At 39.3% G+C, this 23,794-nt stretch overlaps 1 protein-coding gene across 3 annotated transcripts; it reads left to right on the top strand.

Annotated features, from left to right (window-relative positions):
• The first annotated feature begins 2,170 nt into the window (after nucleotides 1–2,170).
• On the top strand, nucleotides 2,171–23,522 carry CHFR (checkpoint with forkhead and ring finger domains). Of its 3 annotated transcripts, none has more exons than XM_030231538.2 (18): nucleotides 2,171–2,305; nucleotides 2,689–2,836; nucleotides 4,651–4,750; nucleotides 9,401–9,510; nucleotides 11,060–11,119; nucleotides 11,272–11,484; nucleotides 12,179–12,394; nucleotides 12,683–12,839; nucleotides 13,067–13,221; nucleotides 13,724–13,886; nucleotides 14,679–14,821; nucleotides 15,319–15,438; nucleotides 15,736–15,819; nucleotides 16,533–16,603; nucleotides 17,218–17,305; nucleotides 17,473–17,580; nucleotides 18,636–18,708; nucleotides 21,937–23,522. In XM_030231538.2, exons 2-18 carry the CDS (start codon nucleotides 2,701–2,703, stop codon nucleotides 22,019–22,021), a joined length of 2,082 nt encoding a protein of 693 aa, XP_030087398.1. In that variant the 5' UTR covers nucleotides 2,171–2,305; nucleotides 2,689–2,700; the 3' UTR covers nucleotides 22,022–23,522. The 3 variants fall into 3 exon arrangements, with proteins under 3 accessions (XP_030087398.1, XP_009090614.1, XP_050836371.1); XM_009092366.4 differs by having other exon boundaries at nucleotides 20,796–23,522; XM_050980414.1 differs by lacking the exon at nucleotides 2,171–2,305 and adding an exon at nucleotides 2,314–2,462.
• Nucleotides 23,523–23,794: the final 272 nt, after the last annotated feature.

The raw sequence follows: 23,794 nt of genomic DNA, 5'->3' as shown, positions 1-23,794 counted from the left end.
TTTTGCTAGAACCAGTATCAGAGGTGATATGAGTTATCAGAGTTTCTAGTTTGTACCCCTCCATCCATGATGGGGTATTTTCAAACTGCTGGCTTGGGAATCGCTATTTGTAGAGAAAAAAGAAGTAATATTTGTAGCTTCTTCTTCTCCTGGTATACGTGTACCTACACAGTTCAGAGCCTGAAAACTAATTCCATCTAGAATGAGCTTGAACAAAGCTAGGAACAAAGAGAGGGAGGTGTATTGCTAAAGAAACATTAACTGAGGGAACAGATGGGAAAGGTGATCTCTAGAAAGAGATCCTCTCCATTCTGCCCAGCTCTGGAGGGTGACAAATACAAAATGGGGCTGTTGAGAGATGGATTATTTGGAATGTGGTATAAAACGACCCTGAGCTGGGAGGGAAGTGTGGTGAGGGTACATGGAGAGCAGTTACAGCAGTCAACTGAACACAGCAGATCAGTACATCTCTAATTATTATTTGTCTGGCTGGCTAAGCAGTGCAGCATTTAAAACCTAATTTGTTGTATAATTTAATTTTAATTGAGTCTCCTATCCACACAGGACTCGTTAAGCTAGCTGTATGTTTCACTTGCTGTCTTTTTACATGGATACTTTGGGAGAGCTGCAGGAGCTGAACCAATCGTGTGCTTGCTTTGTGCTATCACCGAGGTGCAGTAATTCCTTGGTATGATTGCAGAGGGATCTCTTGGCAGGAATATTTGGAAAATTCGTCTTCTCAATGCCACAATATAACAAAACAACTTCTTCTCTTAGCTAATGCTACAGTTTACACAAAAGCTTTGGTTGTTGGGTTGTTAGTTGCATCTCCCATGTGCTGGTATTTTCCTCTGCCACTCAGAGATAACAATTACCAGTCACTGTGAGCAGTAATAAAAATGAAGAAGCATGACAATGCTTTTGAGTGATTGTAACTTCCATTGATGTGCCTCTCTTCAAACGTGTAAAAGGCTCCATTCTTCAGTGAGGACAAAGTTGAAAGCAAGCAAGGTATTTTACAGACAAATCCTATTGGAGAAATGTACACATTCAGGTCTCAAAGAACAATTTCTTAATAATATTATTACTAAGGGAAGAGTTAAAAACTAAGGTCAATAACACAAAGCTCTTAAGTACACGCATCAATTTTTACTCGCTGTGATTATATTTTTTCCCTCACCTGGGGATCATGTCATTGGGACACTGGAACAATACTCGGTTAGGTATCAGTTAAAAGTACAGATCCAAACATAGCTATATTTAAAAAAATTTTTCTTCTAGCAGTAGGTCCGAACAGATCTCCTGCACAGGCTGGCATCACTATGAAACTTGTGTGTCCAAGGGCATCTCCAAGGCTCCCAGAAGAGCAAAAACACCAAATCTGAGAAGTCAAGCAGTGAAAGCAGACCGGGGCTAAGGTTGGTTCGAGGGAGAAAAATATGAAACAAGCCATTTTGTGGCAGTTTTGTGTTCCCCTTGGGAGGCCTTTTGCAGCCACAGTGTGCCTGGAGCTCTGGGCAAATGTCCAGAGGACCAAAAGGATTCTCCACCAAAAGCATCAAAACCTGTAAAGAGCAGATCAACAAATGCACAGCAGTGAAACTGTTTCACACAAAGGACCACCAAATGGAGGAGGACCTGGTAATGAGGTGGTCGATGTTATAACAGAGACAAGTCAAAGTTCCTTAAGCGTTGTCCCCTGCTCTTGTCCCCGATAATTCCAGGGTGAACTTGGAAGAGTCTTCTGAGCAAAACTGGTGGTGCCCCCTCCACGTGTGACCCCTTCACCAGTGGACACTGATCCTTCCTCAGTCCGAGCTTGTGTTTGAAAGCCTGGCCCTGCAACATCAGGGTGTGTTTTTTGTTTAGCCGTTGCTGGCAAACCAATGCGTGCTCAACATCCAAGAGTTAAACCATAAGAATTTTTTAGTGGATGAGACTGCTGAAACGACCTCAGCCGGCTCCTAGCACACACGTTCGCGGCGATGGGACCGATCTGCCCGTAATAAAGATGGCGGCGGGCGGCCTCTCCCACACCTAAGGTTCCTGCCCAAACCCAAGATGGCCGCCGGGGCGTCACGGCCGGCTTAGCCCCTCCTCAGCCCCGCTTTTCCCTACGGGCGGCGCGCAGCGCGGCCTCAACGGAATCGGCGGCGCTCCGGCCGGCACGGCGCTACTCTGTGGTAGGCGGCGGAAGACCCGCCCCGCGCGGCGCGCCGGCCAATGGGCGCACGGGCCCGCCCCGGCCGCATCAGCTGATGGGGCAATGTCTGTTGACAGGAGCCGCCCGGGCCGCGGCGCTGGGGTGAGGGGCCCAGGACGGGCCGCGCTGCGGGGCCGCCGCACCCCCGGGCTTCGCCGGCCGCCCCCGCCCCGCTCCAGGGAAGGCAGCGGACGGACGGAGGCCGCCCCCGCTTGCTCCCCCGGCTCCGTCCCCGTCGGGCGGGGAGCGGCCCTGCGGGGTGGGGGCGCAGGGAAGGGGGTGGGCTGGCTGCGGGGGGCCGAGGGGGAGGGAGGGTTTTGCGGCGCCGCACAAAAGGGAGTGGCGGGGCCGGGAGAGCCTTGGGGGGCGAAGGGGCTGCGGGGCAGCGGCGCACTGGGCCCGGATCCGGGGGTGCCAGGGAGCGGTGTGCCGCCCCGGGCGCCGTGTGGTGATGGGTTTGGGTTCGCTTTGTTTGTTTTTGTCAGATGTGAATCCAAATGGAGCAGTCGGAAGGAGGCGAGCAGAGCCCACAGCAGCCGCAGCCCTGGGGGAAGCTGATCCGGCTGGGTGCTGATGAGGCAGAGCCGCACGTCCTGCTGCTGAAAAGAGAATGGACCATCGGGCGGAAGAAAGGTGGGAGCGGGACGGGCTGCGCTGGCCTGGGGCGGTGTTCGGGGACAGCAGCCATCCCCCCTCCTGGCCTTTACAGCGCTGGGAGCGGGACTGAAACTAGTTGGGTTTGGTGCTTTCAGCTGTTGGAGGTTGCTAGGCCCCCCGTATTCCCAATTTACCTCTTAGCTGTGTGAATAAGTAGTTTTATGCTGACCTTTTCTTTTTCAGTAACTTGTGACACATTTTAAAGTCAGTGTGCCTTTTTAGGTAGTCTGTGACAGTTTCTGTAAATAAGGAAACCCCATTGTTGATTCAGAAGTTTCTGTGCTTCAGTCTTGTTTACTTTCTAGTTTCGTTTCTGTGGTTAAAATAAGTTGGAACTGCAATGCAAAATGCTTCGGCTTCACAGAGAAGAAAACGCCCACATAAAAGCCCTTAATTCTTCTGGCCTTATAAAGACTGCCAACAAGTACTGAAAGTTTCTCTGAGATTCGATTCGCAAGCTTTATTCCCAGAGTCTAGGACTTGTACTACTTGCCTTTATTTTAAAGGATTTTATGCTCACTGTATTTGAAACAAGGACTGAAGTGTTTTAGCTTTCTTTTACGCTGCCTTGACAGTGCTAATTTTCTTTTTCCTGTTCATCAGTTCAAGCTGTTTGGCTGATCAGTCACTTCCTGTAAATAGTTGTGAACAAACACCAGATGCTATAGCTCTCTGAGAAAGGCGGTGTCTTGTAGGAAAAATGTTTTACAAATTTACAGTTGGTGATATCTATTGAGATTGCTTATCATTAAGCTGTGGGTAAATTCTTCAAGTTAATATCTGTTTGAGGGTTGTCTGGCAGAAAAAAAGGTGAAATCTTTCTTGTTCAGTTGCAAACAGCTTTCAATAGCTGTTTGCTAATGGATTAGTTAAATGGATGGTTACTAGAATACCAAATTGTGACTTTATAAGCAATATGAGGTAGTGCTTGCTGCTTTCCTGCTGGGTCTGTTGTTGAGATCAGTTCATTCACAGTGTGAATAGGTGGAGGGGAATCATGGTTGTTAATTATAACTTTGGTGTAAGCTAGTGCTTTGAGTCCTTTGTGAGAGATCAGTAGAGAACCTTGAGTGTTGCTTTGAATATTCAATGTTAAAGTGAGGCAAAAAGACTAGATTTTCTCAAAGCCTTTGAGTTGGAGGTAGGAATGTTTTTGTCAAATCGTCATGACACTTCTCCTCTGTATCCCTAAATCTTGATCCTGGATTTGTAATTCTCTTCAGCTTTGTTAACATAATAATGTCAACAGAAATGAGGAGAGCCTTCCTGTTTAAAAACAAACAAAAACCTGTAAGATAGAACAGTGATAATAATTTGTACATACTTTTTTTTATCAGTTAATGGCTCCTACTACTTCCCCCCAATACACCAGAATAAAATCGAAGTTAAATCCAATTAAACAGCATTACAATGATGTGGGAAAAGGCCCTGTGACATGTGTGCCTTTAGGAGTTAAATTGAGCGCCTCAGATATGTGTGGATATTTCTGTAGCACTCTAGAGCAGACTAATTGTGATTTGATTTCCATCTTTGAGGGCTAGGACTGGGGGGGAAAAAGGAGCTGAAACATGTTCACATGTTTGAAATGGTTATATCAGAACATGGGGCTATCTCACCACTTGTCTTTATGTGTCTTACACTGGCTGTGTTGCTGCCTGTGTGACAGCAGAAGTTTTGAACTATTGCAGATGTACATGAGTCAGTTTATGTTGCATTTATAGCCATGTAGAATGCTGATCTGACTGTGTAATGTGTATTTTTAAGCTTGCTGGAAAATCTTTCTTTTTAAGGCTGTGACTTATCTTTCCCTGGCAACAAGTTGGTGTCTGGAGATCACTGTAAAATCATAGTGGATGAAGAGTCTGGTCAAGTGTCATTGGAAGATACAAGGTTGGTTTCTAAGAATGTTCTTGGAGGGACTTTTGTTAAAAGCTCAGCAGGTAATACTAACCCTGAGCTACCATGATAACGCATTTAATTGCCTTCAGGGTTGAAACAGGGATTGAACATAATATCCTTCACAACCTCAAATGTGAAACTTTCCTCTTTGTACATCATGGGCACGTTCTGCTGGCCTGCCAAAGTGCCCCTGATGGCAGCTTTACCCCTGCTTTGTTGTCATCTGCAAACCTGATTAGGGTGTCTTCCCTCTCCTCCTCGAGGCTCTAATTAGAGACAGATACAGAATATCCAGGATAGATTCCTGCAGGGTTTATACTCCCAGAAGCTGTGGGACAGAATGCTTAACTTTTGGGGAAAAAAAATTCGTTGGGATGTCTGGGAAAGGTTTATAGTTGTCATTCTCCAGTATTATCCTAAATTTCAGGATGTTCTAGACAACAAACCAAACCATGTTTGCCTGTCATGGCAGTCTCAGAGTGTAGCTATAAATCTCACTTGAGCAACTGTCCATGGCAGAATTGGTTTAGATCAGTGTTATGACAGAACAAGCTAAATAAATTGTGCGTGATGCAGAAACATTCCTGCCAATTTTTTTTACCCTTACCCACCCCCCCAAGGCAGAAGGTGCAGCCAGCTGAAAACTAGCAAAGCCAAATTAAAGTTAATTTTGTGTGTGGGATATTCATGAAAAGGTGAGGCTTGTTACAAGGTAGAGTAGCAGAAAGGCTGCACCATGGAGCATTGCCAGGGAGCTGCTTGTGCCTGTTACACTTCTGTGTATCTGACAAAGAGTAAATCACTGAAGTGCTCTCCCTCTTGTGAGTTGAAGTGTGGCTCCAATTGCTGAATCAAGAAACCAAAGAGGTTTGATATAACTGCTTGCAGAAAGCTCTTCTGGGTCGTCCGGTGTTTTTGCCAAATAGCAGATGAGTCCCTAAAAATCAGGCTGAAAGAAGATGGTTCTTGAATGTTTGAGTTGGCAGGACAGATGCTCAGAGTCACAGAAAAATACTGCTCAGTCAGCTTTTACTTCTCTGAAGTGGAAAATAATTTGGAAACATTGCTGTGGTCAAGCTCAGATTTTTTTGGTGAATAGGAATGCATTGAAGGAGGGAGTGAGTGTGGGACAGTCAAACTGAGTGGACTTTGTTTCTCTGTTGTGTCTGATCCAAAGAATATAATCAAATATATGTAGGCAGCCAACATTTTTGTCTTCTGATAGCATAATGAGTTCTTGAATGTACGTCAAAAGAATTACCCAGAATTTGCAGGTGAAAGAAAATGTGTAGAGCATTCAAAATTATTGAGTAAATAAAAGTTTGGAAGTAACAAAAGCTAAGAGTTAGCAAATAGTAAAATAAACTACTCAGACTCACCCTCTCTTTTGGGCTACGTTTCTGCTTTATTTTCCAAACCAGTAGTTGCTATATACTGCTTGAAAGAAAACAAATTGTACAAGCTGACCTAACACAGTAGAGGCAGCAGTTGGATTTCTCCCACTAAAAGCAGTTGTAAGATTCTCCATTTTGATAAAGAAATGTTAAAGGCAACTAGTGTAATTTCTTGTTGTTTTAGGATTCTAAGTAGTAGGTGATGTTTCTGATCAGGAAACTATTTAGATGAGGCTGATACTCATGGCAGGAGGCAGATACTCCCTTTCTGTGGGTAAATCAGAGGTTGATCTGCAGTTGGTGCTGGTGTCCCTTCTGCTACTGAATTCTCCTCACCCTCCAGCCAAAACTTTGTCTATGAACATTAAGAGAATGGAGAATTACAGTACAGAAGGGATTCTGTACCTTAATAGAATTCAAACTCATTCAGTTTACAGTGTGTTCAGGATTATATGCACTTTAATATTAGATAACTGTTAACCCAGAAGCTTTAACATAAACTACATTCTTTTCCTGGATGGATGCAAATAAATATTAGAAATTATTAGACTGGCATTTTTCTTGGAAGGATATGAAAGTTTCTCACAAGACAAAGATCATTCATCTACTTCAAAAGTAGCTCTGTTCTGAGTGAAGCTGTTCATATCAATTCTGCACAGCAGATGGGATTGGGAAGTAAACAGAATTTATGGTTCATTAATGAAACTGTAGAGTCATCAACCACATTGGAATTGAGTCAAGGCCTGACTTTTTTCGTTCACTGATTTTAAAAGTGACATTGGAACATTTTGTGACATAGTTTCACAACACATTTTATATCTGATAGTACTGTTTTTCTTCTCCACTTGAAAAATAGTACAGCCAGTTGGCATCAATTCAATATCTGGTCCTAATGAATGGCCTTCATATTTTGGATTCTCATTGTACTTTCTGCTTTTTTATGGGGAGCTTAATTTGAAACATCAGAAGAATGTATAAATGTCATAATTTATCATGTGTGTCTACCCACAACATTAATCTAGAATGTCACCATATCTGTTAAAAGCCTCATGATAAAGCCTGGAATTGGAAGTGAAAGGCTGATACAATTATGTGGGATAGCTGAATATTTTTTTCCCTTTGGTTGTTGGCTGAGAGATAAATATAACTGCTTTCATTTACTAATGCATTGAAGAAAAGCTTATGATTTTCTATGTTAAGTGATATCCATTTATTCCCATTTCATCTGGGTCCATGTGTGCCAAATAATTCATTAGTCAGCTCTCATTGAAGTCTGTGTAACTACAGAACTGAAAAGATTTGGCTGTCTGTGGTCAATTTGATGAATAGGATCTTGCATAGCTATTTCTGCATCTTGCTTTGTGAAACCAAACCTGAGTGGTTACTAGATGTGTGATGTTTTGGGCTTTTTCCTTTCCCCAGAAATACCTTGTGTTATTGTCCTGCAGAATAATCTTGGAACTTGGCAGTCATGACAGAGTTACTTCATAAAATACATTATTTTGACATTTTTCGCCCCCTTCGTTTAGTGAAATGTTGGGGTTAAGGAATTGCCTGTAGAAGTTAAAATTCAGTCAAAGACAAGTCTTGATACTTGAATTTAGCTGATTTATTATAAAAGAAGGTCTAGAACACTTGGGGCAGATGGGAGATGCCTTTTGGAAAACTGAGGAGGTCAAATTTGATGTTTTGTAGTTTTGTTAAAGGACCTCTGACAGGTTTCAGAGGTTGGTGTAAACGTAACTATTTATTTGGCAATTGAAGGAGATACAATTTTTGCTTCAACATAATCTTTTTAAATGTTATCACTACCATCAGTATGAAGTAAAAAATCAGTGTTGCTTTTAACAGAGTGACTAAAATTCTGTTTTCCTCTTAATTGCTAACCTTTGGCTATAATTTAATGATTCCTCTTTTCTGCTGCTTTTTCAGTGCTTATGTCTTTCAGCCTAGTCAACATCTGTATGCCTGAGGGGAAAAGAATAAGCTATGAAGAGTTTTCTTGCTTTTAGGAGAAGCTTGACGTTTCATCAATGTGGCCCAACATTTTTTTTTTCATTTCTTAGAAGTTGAAAGTAGCACCTCATTAATGTTGGATTAGTTGATTCAACCGCATAGACTTGTGGAAGCAGCTGCAGCAGCAGCAAGACCAAGAACTAATACTTTTAACACGACTTGCTGTAATGCTTCCAAAGGGCTTGGTTTTCCTTTTGGACTTCTAATTCATACTTTTCTGTTAGAAAAGAGAAGGGAGAAGGTGCTTATTTTGAAATAACTCCCCTGCAGTGAGGCACAGTCCACGGTGCCCTGGGCATGGGCCATGCCTCCAGGAGGTGGCAGCACCGCTTTGCTGTTATTTCTTGCAGCTGCTCTGCGGAGGATGAAAAGCAGATATTTTCTGTTTATTCATATTTGGTACCAGTTGCAGAGATTTTGAGTGGCAGAAGTCTGAAATTCGAGAGGGCTGCAGCCCTGAAGGATGCTTACTGCAAGTGAGCTGGAATTATTCAGTACTTAAATAATTTGACTTGGTTATAAAACATTAATGGCTTGTGTATACATCATCACCCATAGTTAAGGGGATTAAGAAATTAATCAGCAATGCTCTGCATTTTCATTTTCCCTAGTTTAATTTCTTCTACGAGTATTGAAATTTTTATCAATATCAAAATAATTCATTATGTATTGCTTTTTTTTCACCTTGTTAACGTCTCACTTTCAAATTGCTAACAGTCCAAGTAACCTCACAATTTTCAGGTTTTTTCCTTTTTGAAGGAGGAGGGGGCAAAAGAATTAACATTGCATGACATCCCTGACTGTACAGGAGAAGTTCCTTTGTCACAGAACATCTCAGGGGATTTCCAATATTAAATGGAAAACACAGCCTGGAACTTTTTGAATAGAACTCGTATTGTCCTTTTGGTTTTATACTTAAAGGGTAGAGACTGTTGTACAGAAACAATCATCTAATCATTTGGAGACGTTAACCAAATATCAGGGGTCTTTTGTCTGTCAACTGCCATCTCTTTACCAGTAGTGCAAATGAGCTTTGAAGTTCCAGTAGCTCTGCATTTCTGTCTTTTTTGTTTCTAGAGTTCCTTTTTTTTTTAGAATATTTTTTAGTCCACTTAGATTTTTAGGGGGCAGCCAATAGCTTTTCTTCTTTAAATGTATCTTGTGTTTTCCCTTCCTTCTCCCATGTAGTTACGAAAACATTAATGCTGTTATTTTTTCTTTCTCTTTACAGTACTAATGGAACAGTAATTAATAAACTGAAAGTGGTTAAGAAGCAGACATACCCGTTACAGACTGGGGATGTGATCTATGTTGTTTACAGAAAAAATGAGCCAGAGAACAGTAAGTGAAAAATACTTTTTAAATGGTGTGCTTAGTCATTTTCTTTTGAGTCATGAGGGAAAAGAAATATCAGTATAATAAAATTGAGTAGTTCTGCTTTAAAGAGAAATGTGTTTAAAAACAAGTCTCTAGAGAAGAGGTCATGGGTGTGCCAGTTTTTACAGAGACAAATCTGAGCAACTGTCTGAAATTTAAATGTGCCTAGAAGTAATTTTGGTAGAACTAATGCTCGGAATGGGAAGTAATGAGGTTCTAATCACATGTCCAGTGCTTCTTTTAGAAGTCAAATTGCTGGGGTAGTTAGTGATACTTTATATAGCCCAGTCAAGCAATTTTTAGCACTAGCAGGAAAGGCTGCAGAAGCTTTTTGTTTTGTGTGTGTAGGTTGGCTTTCTTTGTTTTAAAGAGGGAAGAGACAAAATGGGGGGGAGATGGGGAAAGCCCTACAGTGAAAGTAGAATTGGTAAACCTGGAATAATGCTGTATTTACAGTTCATACAGTAATGAGCATATAAACTGTTAATTTAAAAATTCTAGATACATACTCACTCTTTAAATACTTCCTTTATGAAATTGCTGTTAATTTATATACAGACAGATTTATGCTATCTGGTGTAAATGCTACTTGAAGCAGTGATAAGCTGTATTTTTCTGTCTGTGGAGTTTATCTCACAAATCCTTTCTGAGTTGGCACAATTGCACTTGATGCTACTTAGATGTATCACTTGGGTGAATTTTCCAGGCAATGAACTGAATTACTGATTTTCATTTGGGTTAATAAGTAGTTAAATTCCCAAGCCTCCAGATTTGCTTTTTCAGATTTTCCATCTTCAAACACAGAGAAAAATTTAGCTAGGGCATATCTATTTGGCCATTCTAAGTCCTACTGAAGGGGATAATATTATAACTTCTGATCAGAAAAAGGATTGCTGCAAACTAAGACAGTCTTATTTGCTTGTAGGTGGCTGGAAGTGACAAAAAGATAGCAAGGTAGAGGAATTTTTGGAACAATATTAAATTCAAGTAAGGTTAAAAAGAAAAGGATATTATCCAGTTGGTTTTATTAATAGATTCTAAATTAGTTTCTGGTTGAAACTTACGGCATGTCCCAATGTGTATTTTTGAGAGTTCATGTATCTCACAAATAAATGAAATAATATTGATTGAAGAGGTTGAGAAGTGAGCTCAGAAATTATAAGCTTCTTCAAAGAACTTTGATTCAAGCATCAGTAAAAATACAGTCTGTTCTGACAGAGCAGATTTTAGGTTTAAGAAATGATTAAGCCTCTGGTTCCGTGGCTGGCACAAGTTAAACGTCACACAAAAGCTGCTCTGCCTGGTTTCCTGGGAAGAAAAGATCTTGCTGTGCTGCTCCTAATTGCCTCCTAAGTAGGAGTATTAACATGGTACTATTGAGGTGACCCCTCATTTGCCTCTTCCATTGTCAAACGCTTTAGGGATGCAGCCACTTGTGAATAGAAATTGTTTATGTGGGATTAAGTGAATTTTTGTTTAAAAAGCATGATTAATATTTTTAAATCTCTTTCAGATGTTGCTTATCTTTATGAATCCTTAAACACAAAACATGATGCAACTCAAGAACCAGTAGGTAAGGAGTAATTCAAGATCCATGGAGAGGAGCTAAGCTCCCATAACTTATGTAACCCTCTTGAGAGAGTTTGATTCCTTGGAATTTTGAAGCCATGATGTGGTGACTGTCACAAAGATATTTTTCTTTCCTTTCCCTCCTTCCAACTGTAGAAGTTAATGTAGAAAACCAATGCCATGTGACCAAAGATACCTCAAGTACAGGAAGAAGTAATGATGAGAGCCAAATTACCTCATCACTGTCAGCTACTCAGTCTTGCTATGAGGAACCACAGCCATCTACTTCTACATCAAACCTCTTTAATGCTTCTCCTACCTCTCCAGTTGAGTCTGCGCCTGTTCAACAGGATAATCCATCTACATCTGGTGAGGCTTGGGTCAAGTAGTTAAAGTTTGATCATACAGTCTTAGAATGTGCTCAGTTTGGAGGGGACCTATCAGGATCACTGAGTCCAATTCATCAACTGTTACTCCAGTTTTTAATTTAAACAGATTGATCTCTTACCCCTATCTTAGTCTAGAATATGCTTTGTAAAGTTCTAGTAAAAACATCAGGTAGATATGTGCAGTTTAACTTTCTCTCTATGGGTAGGCAGGGTAAATCCTGATGGATGAGAGAAGGAATTGTGAGAATTCCTATATGAATTTGTCAGCAGTTCATTGGGACCTCACTGGCTCCTATGGAAACAAAGCTTTCCCTTTGCTGTGATCCCAACCTGTTACGTATTATCAGTATTGCATAACCCCGGCCTGGCATCTTTGTCAGGAAGACCTGGTGTGTGGATAATAGTCTTAAGAATAAATACTCCCCAGTTCAAATAGGAATAGGGATTTTAAGTAAGGTTACACAACTAATGGGTTGTTTTTGCCCCAGGTTTTCCAATTAGCAGATTGGTTCAGAGTGTGTTTAGTAAGTTATGCAGACTTTGCTTTTCTCCTCCACTTTTTCTATTCAGATGTTTGGATTGATGTATGTGCCACATCATTTTGAGTATCTTTTGTTTTTACACATCCTATAGCTGTGTGCAGCCATGTTCATATTTCTGTTTTTGTTTTATAGGATCACAGTCCTCAGTTGTCACTCCTGTGCCTGCTTTCCCCATCTTGGAATCCATGTGTGTAAGAGCACTGCACGACAAGCACGAAAAGGTGGATGTGAATGCTGAAGCTTCTGCAGTTGCTCCAGAAATCACTGACAAAGAAAATGCAGAATCAGATTCTCAAAGAACGGGGGAGGAGGAAGGTTTGGAACCTGCTAAGAAGAAACTAAAAGGAGGCTAGTATACTATAGTATTCTGCAACTTAACCCTCAGCCCCTCGAAACTGAATTGCAACAGCTGTCATCAGTCCTTCAGCTTGTTTCTTGTGTCTCACTTACTTGATTTCTGGTCCCATGAAAATAATATCTTTAGTAACAGAAGCTGTAGTGTGTAATGCAAGAACCTCTTTTGGGACTCTTGCCAGTGAACAGCGAATCAGTGCAGATCTTTCAGGGATTTTTTTAATACTTGAATAAAAATAAGTTAAAAAAAGCTTTAAAAACTATCTCCTTCTGTCTTTGTAGATGAAGATACTTGTCCAAATCTTTCACCAGCAGCTCCAAGTGAATGTATAATTAAAATTGGCTCTGAAGATGCAAAAACATCAAATGTGAAACCAGATAAGATGGAAGAGACGTTAACTTGCATTATCTGCCAAGAACTGCTGCATGACTGTGTAAGGTATGTAAGAGTGACAAAAGCTTTAATCATGTGGTAATAATGCAAGACATTCAGTGACAGCTGTTTGAGGAGGTCAGGATAATCAGCATTTTCACAAGCCCTCTTGATTTTCCTTTGCCTACCCTATGTAGATAGTCAAATCAATGCTAAATAGTTTTTTCAGGGTTATGGATGTATTTGAAAAAAACCAAAGATTTGTATTTTGACTCCATTTCTTTGTTTTCCAGCTTGCAGCCTTGTATGCATACTTTTTGTGCTGCCTGCTACTCAGGATGGATGGAAAGATCTTCTTTGTGTCCAACTTGTCGTTGTCCAGTAGAACGTATTTGTAAAAATCACATATTGAACAACTTGGTTGAAGCTTATCTGATTCAGCATCCAGGCAAGTTGAACAGTGTCTGTGGCAGAATCCAATGGATTTCACACATGAGCTGCATAACTGATGTCAGGACATGCTGTTGTGTATAAAATACCTGTGTGGTTTTTTATCCTGCTGTTTTCTCTGACATGTCAGAAAACAAGTGTGTTTAAGATGACATAATAACCTGTGGAAGGTGATTTAATAATGTAAGTGTGCTAAGAATGGTTCATTTTAATTTGTTACTTAATCATGAGAAGGATACTTGTGAAAAACATACTTGAATGTGGATTTCATTAACTTTGATCATGGCCTCTTGAAAACAAAACTCAAGTTTTGTTTCCTGATACTGGACCTCCTTAACAGAGAGGGGAATTTAACTAAGATGATCTAGAACTCTCTCATCCAAAACCATGTCTTAAGGAAATGAAAACACAATAATGGTAACTGCATTAAGGAGTAGAGTGCAGATAAGGGATGTGGGGTGTCATTTTCTCTTGAAATTGGAATTTGGTTCCCCTGCCAGATAAATGCCGCAATGAAGAGGATGTTCGGAGCATGGATGCCAGAAACAAAATTACCCAAGACATGTTGCAGCCTAAGGTGCGGAGATCCTTTTCAGATGAGGAGGGGAGTTCTGAAGATTTACTGGAATTGTCTGATGTAGATAGTGAATCCTCAGATATCAGGTATGTCTGGTTTTAAGTTGTGTGCTGAATTAGATATGCCTGTGTTTGAATGGACAGAACCACAAACTGGGCTAGTTTCACAAATGCTCTTATTCCTGATAGTATTTCCATGGTCATTGCCAGAATCTGTTTGCAGATTAGGTTCACTCTTGGCAGTAATTAACTTGGTAGTTTTGCTGGCCATCCTTTTGAACCTTGAGCAATCAGCAGAAATAAGAACTTCCTAGAAATTCAGCAAGATTCAGTTTGTGACCAAGAGTTCTATGTTGAATTGCACAATAAAAAAAGATAGGTTTCTGGCTAAGATCTTGGGGATTGGGAGATAAAGCAGTCCATGATCCTGTGAATGTGTTTGTAATTTTTGTGCTTTCTTATGTGGCTGCTCTCACTTGGTGTATGGTATCAAAGCAGCTGATGCTTGACTCTAGGAATTCCCAAGTACCAGAATATCTCCTCTTTCTTTCTAACAGCAAACATTTTTTGCTGAATGTCTACAGAGGAACAGAAGAATTCTTGTAGATAACTATTCCAGCTTTGTTCCTCTCTCTTTCAGTCACATTGCTCTTTTTTTCCTTTAGCTTTTGTTTAAAACTTCTTGAGGAATACTACAAAACCCTGAGTTTTTATCTGTCACAGCTACAGCAGAGCTAGGTGCTGAGTTACATAAGCTTTCATCTGTTACTGAATGAGGAAATCCTAAATTTAAACTTTGAGAGTCTGACCAACCTTGTCTAGCATAGTGACCTAAGTTGTATTGCATTTGTTTGGTATAATTTCATTTTGTTCTTTCAGTCAACCATATATAGTATGCAGACAGTGCCCAGGGTACCGAAGACACTCTGTTCCAACTGTGCCTGGCACAGGCCAGGAGACAGAGGCAGGAGGAATGCAGGCTCTGGGAGATGCTCCATCAACCTCTGCCAACTTCCCTGCAGGTCAGTGTCACATTGCCCCAGCAGTGCAGCACTAAAATACTGCAACTCAGACACTCAGGGCAGAATCACAGAATGGTTGGGGTTGGAAGGGACCCTTGAATATCATCTCCACCTCCCCTGAACTAAGCAATGAGCTGTGCTACAACAATGAACTAAGTTAGACCTGAGCAAGCTCCCTCTCTCAGGACTGTGAGAGCAACTCCACACCAATGTCTTTGCAAATACAACATTTGGCTGTGATTGTCCAGAATGGGTTGTTGATGGTTGATGAGATGATTGAAAAGTTCTTCACCTTTTCTACATATGGAAATATTTGACACACCTGTGCAGTTCAGAAGTCTGAATGCTGTTTTTCTGCTGCTTCATAGAGTCTTTGTAAAAAGGTTGCTTGTTACTTCAAGATTTTTATGTTGTTAATATTCACTAAGATTCCTCATCCAAATTGCACTTGTGTAAATTGTTCAATCTTTTTTTTTTTTCCTTTTTAACTCCTGCAGCTGTTCAGGAATATGTGTGTCCTGCTCAAGGAAGTCATGTAATATGCACCTGCTGCTTTCAGCCAATGCCAGACCGTAGAGCAGAGCGTGAACAGAATCCTCATGTTGCTCCTCAGCAATGTGTGTACACTTTTTATTTTCTACAGAATCTCTCCTTATTTATTATTAAACTTAAATTTACTTAGAAGACTGGTTTTTATATGAATCTTCTTTATTTGGATGCTTGTAGTGACAGCATCCAAGAATCTTCCTTTAAAGAATTTATTAGTCCTTTAAAGAATGTATTTTAAATGAGAAAGTTGTACCTTTTTTAAAACAAGTTTATTAGGGCTCTGTTGTTGCTGATTTATGAGAATGGTAACTGTTGAGTTTTGTTGTATTCAGGTCCTTACAAGGGTTTTCTTTGTTATTTTACAGGCACAGTTTGTCTGCAGCCCTTCTGTCACTTGTACTGGGGCTGCACTCGCATGGCATGTTTTGGCTGCTTGGCACCATTCTGTGGTACTGTGGAGTAATTTTTTGCTTATCACCCTGTTCACTTTGCAATAATGTCTGCCTGTCTTGAACTTTAAGTTACTTAAAGAGACAGATTAGTTTGTAGCACAGTCATGCAAAAAGAAGCAAGGCCTCACATCACAAACACAAAAAACTGAAGTGGCACATGTCTTAACTTTGAGAGGATTTAACTTTGTGTCTTTATACAATATGGGGGTTAGAAACTACACTTGCTGAGCACAGTTTTTTCAATATAAAAAACCATGGTGTATTTCAGTCTAGTTAGGGAATCATAGAAACCAGTGCAAAAGCACTGAACATCTGATGGTATTGGTTAAGAAAAGAATCTTGCCCTCTTAAACATGCAGACTTCTGAAACTCAAGGGTTTTTGACATTTAAAAAAATAAATTAGAACAGTTGGAATGGCTTGGCTGCAGTTTGGAGCTAATAAAATATGCTTTATTAGCACTGGTGGTTTGTGCAGCTTGGTAGTGTTTGTGGACTGAAGCTGAAATTTTAAAATCTCAGTATCTTGTCTGTGCCACTAGAAGTTACAAATCACATGCATTAGCACATGTTGAATGCAGTCATGTACTTGGTGCTCACATGAGCCTGTGCATGTTATTTCAGGAAACAGAAGAACCTTCAGAAAATGTGTGAGGGCCACAGGGTTTGGGCAAGAAATAGTAACTTTTCTTCTTATTATTGTTCTGTTTAGAAATAAATCTTGGTGATAAGTGTTTAGATGGCGTCCTGAATAACAACCACTATGAATCAGATATTCTGAAGGTATGTTTAAAAATCATTTTGTGTGATAATAACAAGTGTACAAAGTTTAAGATGTACTCACTGATTTAATGGAAGTGATGTGCTGCCTAATAGTTACAGTGGCAGCACTGTGTCACTTGCAGAACCTGATTCTAAAAAGCAGATTAAATGAGCTCCAAATAATTATCCAAAATACTACTTAAGAGAAAAATAATTCAATAAAAACGTGCCAGGACAGCAAAGCTTGTTAAATATTTTGTCCCAGACAAGTTAAATTTCACACTAACTTGTATGGAAAATATTTTGCCCATACTGTAACAGGGTTGCCTAAATTAGGTAAACTAGCTGAAATCTGGATTTGAGGTAAATGAGAATGTGACTGGGATGAATCTATTTGCAAACTTTTGGCACAAGTAGAAATCTGAAGTAAAGATACTTAGTGGAGGGTTTTATTGGTGGTCTAAATGTATCATGCTAATTAAGTTACAGGTATTTAATTTTTACTTGTCATCAGCATAAACCCATTCTGAAAACATAGTTACTGATAGATTTGGAAGTATTTGAGAATAAATGGCTTGCTTACTCTTTAAGATTGGAGATTTTTCTAGATTAAACACTTAAATTGCTCTTTTCAGGATTACCTGGCATCCAGGGGTCTGACATGGAAAAATGTGTTAAATGAAAGTCTCTTAGCTCTTCAAAGAGGAGTTTTTATGTTGTCAGGTATGTGTTGTGTTCAGTTTGCACGTGCATGACTCCTTGTCTGGATATAACTCAGCAATGTTACCAAGAAGTTGGGAGTTCTGTGTACAGAACCAGTGCAGTCCTGGCTCTTTAGTTAAACCTGATTTATTAAGCCTTACATTTTTACAAACTGGTTTTCTCCCCAGATTACAGAATTACTGGGAACACGGTGCTTTGCTACTGTTGTGGCCTTCGCAGCTTTCGAGAACTTGCCTACCAGTACAGGCAGAATATTCCTGTTGCTGAATTGCCAGGTGGGGATTGGTTTAAATTACTTTTCCCCTCAGTAAGGAAGGGAAAAATAATTTAAAGAGTTAACATGAGTTTTATCTTTGTATTGGTGTTGTTCTGGTACTTTTATGTAGCCCATTGCAAATCTTGTTGCAGGTCTAATGTCTTAGTTCCTTGCTTTACTTGTCAGCTGCTAAGCTTGTGTATAGTTATTTTCAGACTCCCTAATGGAACCTTTTCTTTCAGTATCATTTCTCATCTGTAGAATAAGTATATCTGTAGAGTGAAAAGAGGAACTCAGTAAAATCAGAATATAGTAAACCAATTAGCAATATAGGAACCAATTGCTGTAATTAATTTTTTTTCCCCTTTTAAATACATAAAATGATGCATCTTCTGAACAATTTAACATTTCACCAGCTCTCAACTGGGAACAAGAATGCTTTTACAAACTGATTCTAAATTTTTGCATTTACAATTTTAGTATAAAATGACATGCAAGTGACTGTCCCTCATTCAGACCTAAATTTGTTTGGGACAGAAGCTGTTCCAACAGTTTGCTTTGAAATATTACTTAGTTCTCACTGTTAGCAACAGCTTCCCAGTCTTAAGTTGTTGAGAAATCTGCTTGTGCTCCTGTGCATAATGAGCAAAAATTGTGTACCTGGTTTGCCCTTAGCATTGGTTTTCAGTTCAGCTGAGTTGTAATATATGTGAAGGTGGGGGAAAGCAGCAAACTACCCAAATTAATATTTTTTCTTTTGTATGCAAATACATCTAGGCAAATGCTGAGTGTCTAATCACATTTATCTCTATTAAAATAAATGGTAAAACTTCAGTTGACAGCACTGAGAACCAAATACTTTCAGCATAAGTCTACATTAACATTAAAATAATTTTTTGTCCTTCATGAAGTGTTTGTTTTGTTTCCAGAAAGGTGAAACAATATAGTTCTACAGTCATTTCTTGCCAATCATGTTGTTTCTGATGAGTAACCACCATTAGCAGTGGCTTAATAATCTGGGTCACTTTAATGACTTTTGTAATAAATGCAGCATTTCATTTGCTCTTCTTGTAGTGACTGTCACGTCACGTCCTGATTGCTACTGGGGACGCAACTGTCGAACTCAGGTCAAAGCACATCACGCCATGTGAGTTGTACACTTCAGAAGGTGGTTTTGCTTTGTGTTCCCTAAAAAAACAAGCCAACAACGATCTAAATGCAGCCTTTCAGGTGTCAGAACTTGCAGCATAAAGCAGGATTGGGTGAACATTGGGGAATTTTTTATTTTTGTTCCTAACAAAACTTTGAAATGAGCCCTCCGTGCATCTCAAGGGCACTGCCAGCACTTGTAAGTTCATGTAACCCATGGCTGACACTTCTTGAGTCTGGTTTTCCACCCACTGGGGTGGAAGGATTCTTTTAGTGAAGTGCAGCTTCCATTGAAAGGATCAATTGGTGGGAATAATTAGCAACAGGAGCAGCTTGAAGTATGTAACATAAGCCACAGAAGGTTCCTGAGGAGTTTCTAGGTCTTACATCTCTGACCCAAGGAATCTGGCATGCCTCAAAAATTAAATACTGAGCCTGAAAAGAGATTAACCCTCTACTTGTCAGGAGTTTTAATACCAGCCTTGGACTCCTGGTGTCTGGTAAGAAATGTCCTTCTAAAGTAAATCAAGCTTCTTGAGTAAAAATATTAAGGCCTCTGATGACCAATGCAGTTTTATTCTTATAAAAAGATGCACATGTAGTAAGACAAACATTAAAGACTCATAAAACAAAACAAAAATTTTCTCCCTAAGAACTAACTGGTTTCAGGGAGGGTTGAAAAATCCTTCTTGCCTTATGAATAATTCTCTAAATTCTCAGTGTAATTTAAGATAGAGGAGCTGTTACCCCTTTTTGAGAACTTGCCTTGATGAATAGAAGATTCTGCAGTATCTTTCTAATGTTGCAATGTACATACCCGCTTAGCATAATTCCTTTAATATTTCAGGTACTGTGGGTTGAAAATAACCAGTCTGTGCAGCTCAGGCAAGCAGATCATAAGACAGACTTGTAAAATATTCATCTGCAGTCTCTTACAAATTCAAGGGTTTTACCAAATAGCTTTCAAAAATAATTTTGGATTTAAGTTGCAGATGTAATTTGAAGTACCACTGCTATCTGTAACTTCACATTATAGGACAGTCTGTGTTCCCAGAGGAGATTTTGTTTTGAAATGTTAGCATTAATTCAATATCAAAGTACTCACCAGCCATCTTTGTTCATGATGTGGATAATTTCATCCAGAATAAAAATGACTCAGGGTTTTTTTCCCCTTTTTTTTTCCTTCTTTTTTTTCACAAGCATTAGTCCTTCCTAGAACTTTACTGGCTGCTTGTCTTAGTTCCTAAAATCCGTAAAAGCAAACAGTCCTGTCATACCACTCCTTTATATCCAGATAAAATTTTAATTTTTTTAATTGAGCTAAATTGTTCTACTAAGTAGGTAGATTATGTGAGCAAGGTTATTCTGATCTTTGATCTCATACAGCTGAGGGGGAAATTCAGGGTCTCCTTTGCACCATTTCCTCCACAGGTAGTGACACGCTCAGCCCCCCAACTTCTGTTTCAGTTGTGTGTGAGGGGCCACATGGCCCAAGCAAGAAAAAACAAGGAGTGAACAGTGAAGTGTTGTTGAGAAGTGGGAGGAAGTGCTTGGTACTAAATTATGTTATCTGTTTAATCCATGAAGACACTAAAACTTACATAATACAGGCTGAGAAAAACTTTTTCTTTCCAGAAGATTCTAAGCCACTGAGAGAATGTGTTTATGTTGAAATATAAAATTAGCCGAGTTAATTCTAGTTCTTAATGACTTGTGTAGTGCTGTCTACTAAAAGTTACTAATACCTTGCAGGGGAAAATTAAATCACTGATTCCTGTTTTAATTGTCTTCTGGGTTTGAAGTATGCAGAAGTATAGAGGAATGCTTTTTAATAACAGGTTTTCTGTGTGCATAATAAAACTAATGAGGCTTAGGCAGGAGAGATGTTGAAAATCCTGTTACATGTAAAAGTACAGTAAAGTATGATCTAAATAGGTTCTGAAAAAGTGATTTTAGTGTGTAAGTGGTCTGCTTTAGACTGTTTAACATTTAAAATACCCTGTGCAAAATGCTGACTTGCTTTTGTTGCCTGACTTGTGAGAACTTTGTTACATTGTAATATTCTTGTGTTTTTCTTTATTTTAGGAAATTCAATCACATTTGTGAGCAAACAAGATTCAAGAATTGAAAACTTGTAGTCTGTAGAGAGGGGACAAAAGCCTGTTACACTGCTTGAACAGTTTAAGGTTTCAGGGGATCTGCTCAGTTCCCCCATAGCAGGGAATCATTAACTTTTCCGTCAGGCAACCTGATGTGACATTTTTGATTTGTAGAATTTTACAGCTGTACATGAATAAGGTAGATTTTTTTTTCCAAGGTAGTCCAGCAAGCATTGCATTCCATGCTCATGACTACAGTGTCCCTGTGTCACTTCAGTGAAGAACACAAACAAATCACACTCACAAAAACCAGCCATATCTTGGGATGACCTAAGAATAAGGAGTGTATTTGCACTACTTGTGAAGAAACTAAGAAAAATCGTTAGACTTAAAATAGAGAAGTTTTGTAAAAGTATCTGATGGGTATTTCAAGAGCCATTAATATTTAAGAAGGAGATTGTCAGTGTATATTTGTAACTGCATTTTGCGGTAGTCCGAGGTTTTGTTGCTACCCATTGCATTTGGGCTAGAAACCACATTAATGTTCCTTTTTAAAAAATCCATCCAATCAACAGCTGTTTCACCTTAAAGCTTCTACCATATGTGCAGTGTTACAGTGGAGGTAGTGCAGTTTCCTTTCTTAGTTGAGACATGTTGATGTTTTTAATCACGTGGAATTACAAAAAGAATTGCACAAAAATTTGAAGATCACATTTAAAGGTGGGGTAATACTTGAAGCAGAACAGACATCTGCTAATATTACTTCTGTAGTGTTTTCTGTCAGAAGGCCAAACAGTGCTTTTGACATAGAGCAGCCAGTAGGACACACTGGTTCATTTTTTTAAATTTCTTTCTTGGTTTGATACCATGTGCTAAATATGTACCTCTGCAATGCAGCTGTTCTCTAGCGTGCATACACTGGTAAAAATGTAGAAAAAGCTATAATTTAAAACAGAATATAGCAGATTTACTGGAAGGAACAGTCTTACAGAAAATGAGTGAATTTGGACAAATTGTAGCAATATGGAGGCATTTCTGGATATGGATAGAGATGATAGGGCTCATGAAGGGGCACACTGGTGTCACTGACATAGGAAATGTACATTTTATTTTCATTCCTTCTGCAGAGCTCGTTCAGGAGATGTCCCACGTATCATTAAAAACAAAGAAATCCCAACTTTCCCCCTTCCCTACAAATTGATATCATCATAATCTGGTTGCTAATGTTGACAAACCTCGACTGGGACCAATTCTGTTCTCATCATACCTAGAAGAGTGAAGCAGAATGAGAAGAAAGCATACAAAGTTACCTCTGTAGAGACCATGTTGTTTTAAGTATGCCTTATTTTATGAGCAGGATTTATACTTGGATGTTAAAAAGTGTACACACAGTATCTTGTGACATAATGGAGCACAAATGATGCAGCACATCGTGTCTACTGGTTGCAGTGAATTAAGCAACTATTTCCAGTAATGCACATCTTAACAAGAATGCTAATTAGAACGATGCCTTTCTGTTTAGATTTTTTATTTTTGAAAATAGCTGTCGCAAGGATGGGTCTGCTGACCATGCCCTTATGCTATTAAAAATACACTTTGGTGTGGACTTCTCTTCCTAATCTCTGGGCATTTTCTCCTGTGAGTAGGATTGAAATTGGATCTGGAATATTACTTGAAACTTCTTTTAACAACAACAGTGTGTTTCTGTCTTTTAGTATTAACAATGTTCTGTTGCTTCTGTATTTGTATTTTATGTTTAGATTTTTAATGGTTATTGTATCTTCTCAGGACAACCATTCCCAGCTGGTTTTGATCTCATTTCATCTCTGGCTGTGCATGTAGCAAATTGAGTGCAGTTGTGGAGATCAAGCCTTTGCACATTATATGCAGAAATGTGCTTTACATTCTCATTCACCACTCCCACAGCCCAGATGGGCTTTCAGCACAGCCTTGTCACTGTGCTGGTGTTCAAGCCTCTTGTGCTGAAGTTGTTTTGCTGGTCAGGAGTAACTTGCACTTACTCAAGTTAAGTTTGTGTTGGGGTGTATTGTGTGACCATTAGAAAAAAAAAATGGGGGGAAAAAGCCCCAACAGCAGAACTCATGTGCTTAACATCTAAAGTACCTGTGCAGTAGATGTTCTTCAAATTCTTTTTCTAAACCCCTCTTCCTTTTCCCTGTCACAGGAAATTAATCTGCCTTTCTATGCATATAGGGTTGCAGTAGTGCAATGGAATGAAGGGATTTTGTTGGTCATTTATATTGTACCAGGAAGAGATCAGAAATTGGCTTGCAGATGGAGAAGGTGAATAAATCCTGATCTTTATATGCTCTTAAGTAAGAAAGAGTATCTGTCATGGGTATTACATACTCTACATTAGACCTTTTTAAATGTATGGTAACCAGGTGATAGTTAATGTGATAAATGTATGAACTATGCTTGGTGTAATTGTTTAAATACTTTAAAGGTGCAGCATATTTTTAACCTATCTAAAGCACATCCCCACCTCCTTTATAAGAGATGTTTGGAAGCTGAGCATGAAATGTGGTAGAATAGATGTGGAAACATAGTGGTGAACAAGGTATATAGTCTCTCTCTTTGAGAAAAATTCTTTTATAAAGAAGGTGGAGAGTAGTTCTTCCAGTTCTCTTTTGTGGTTTATTTTTTTTCCTGAACTAAGAAGTTAATAATTAAAAAAAGAAAAAAAAAGCTACTGAAGTTGTCTGTTTGTGTTTCTTCTGTGGCATGTACTGTCACCACAGAAATGGATGTATGCAACACTTACTAATACTCAGTGAAGCTTTTACTTATTTGAATCTTGGGATTTTACAAGCAAATACCATCCCTGAACTTGGAGTAACTGAAAATGACATGAGTTTTTGTGTCATTCTCAAACTTTCTTAAAAGTGTCAGATGATACTGCAAAGGATCATCAGTATCCCTACAGGATATATAATAAATTGTATGAACAAGAGATTATTAAAT

The sequence above is a fragment of the Serinus canaria genome, chromosome 15 (assembly GCF_022539315.1).
Source record: "Serinus canaria isolate serCan28SL12 chromosome 15, serCan2020, whole genome shotgun sequence".
Taxonomy (NCBI): domain Eukaryota; kingdom Metazoa; phylum Chordata; class Aves; order Passeriformes; family Fringillidae; genus Serinus; species Serinus canaria.
Note: the sequence above shows the minus strand (reverse complement) of the source record. Positions and strands in the feature narration are given on the sequence as shown.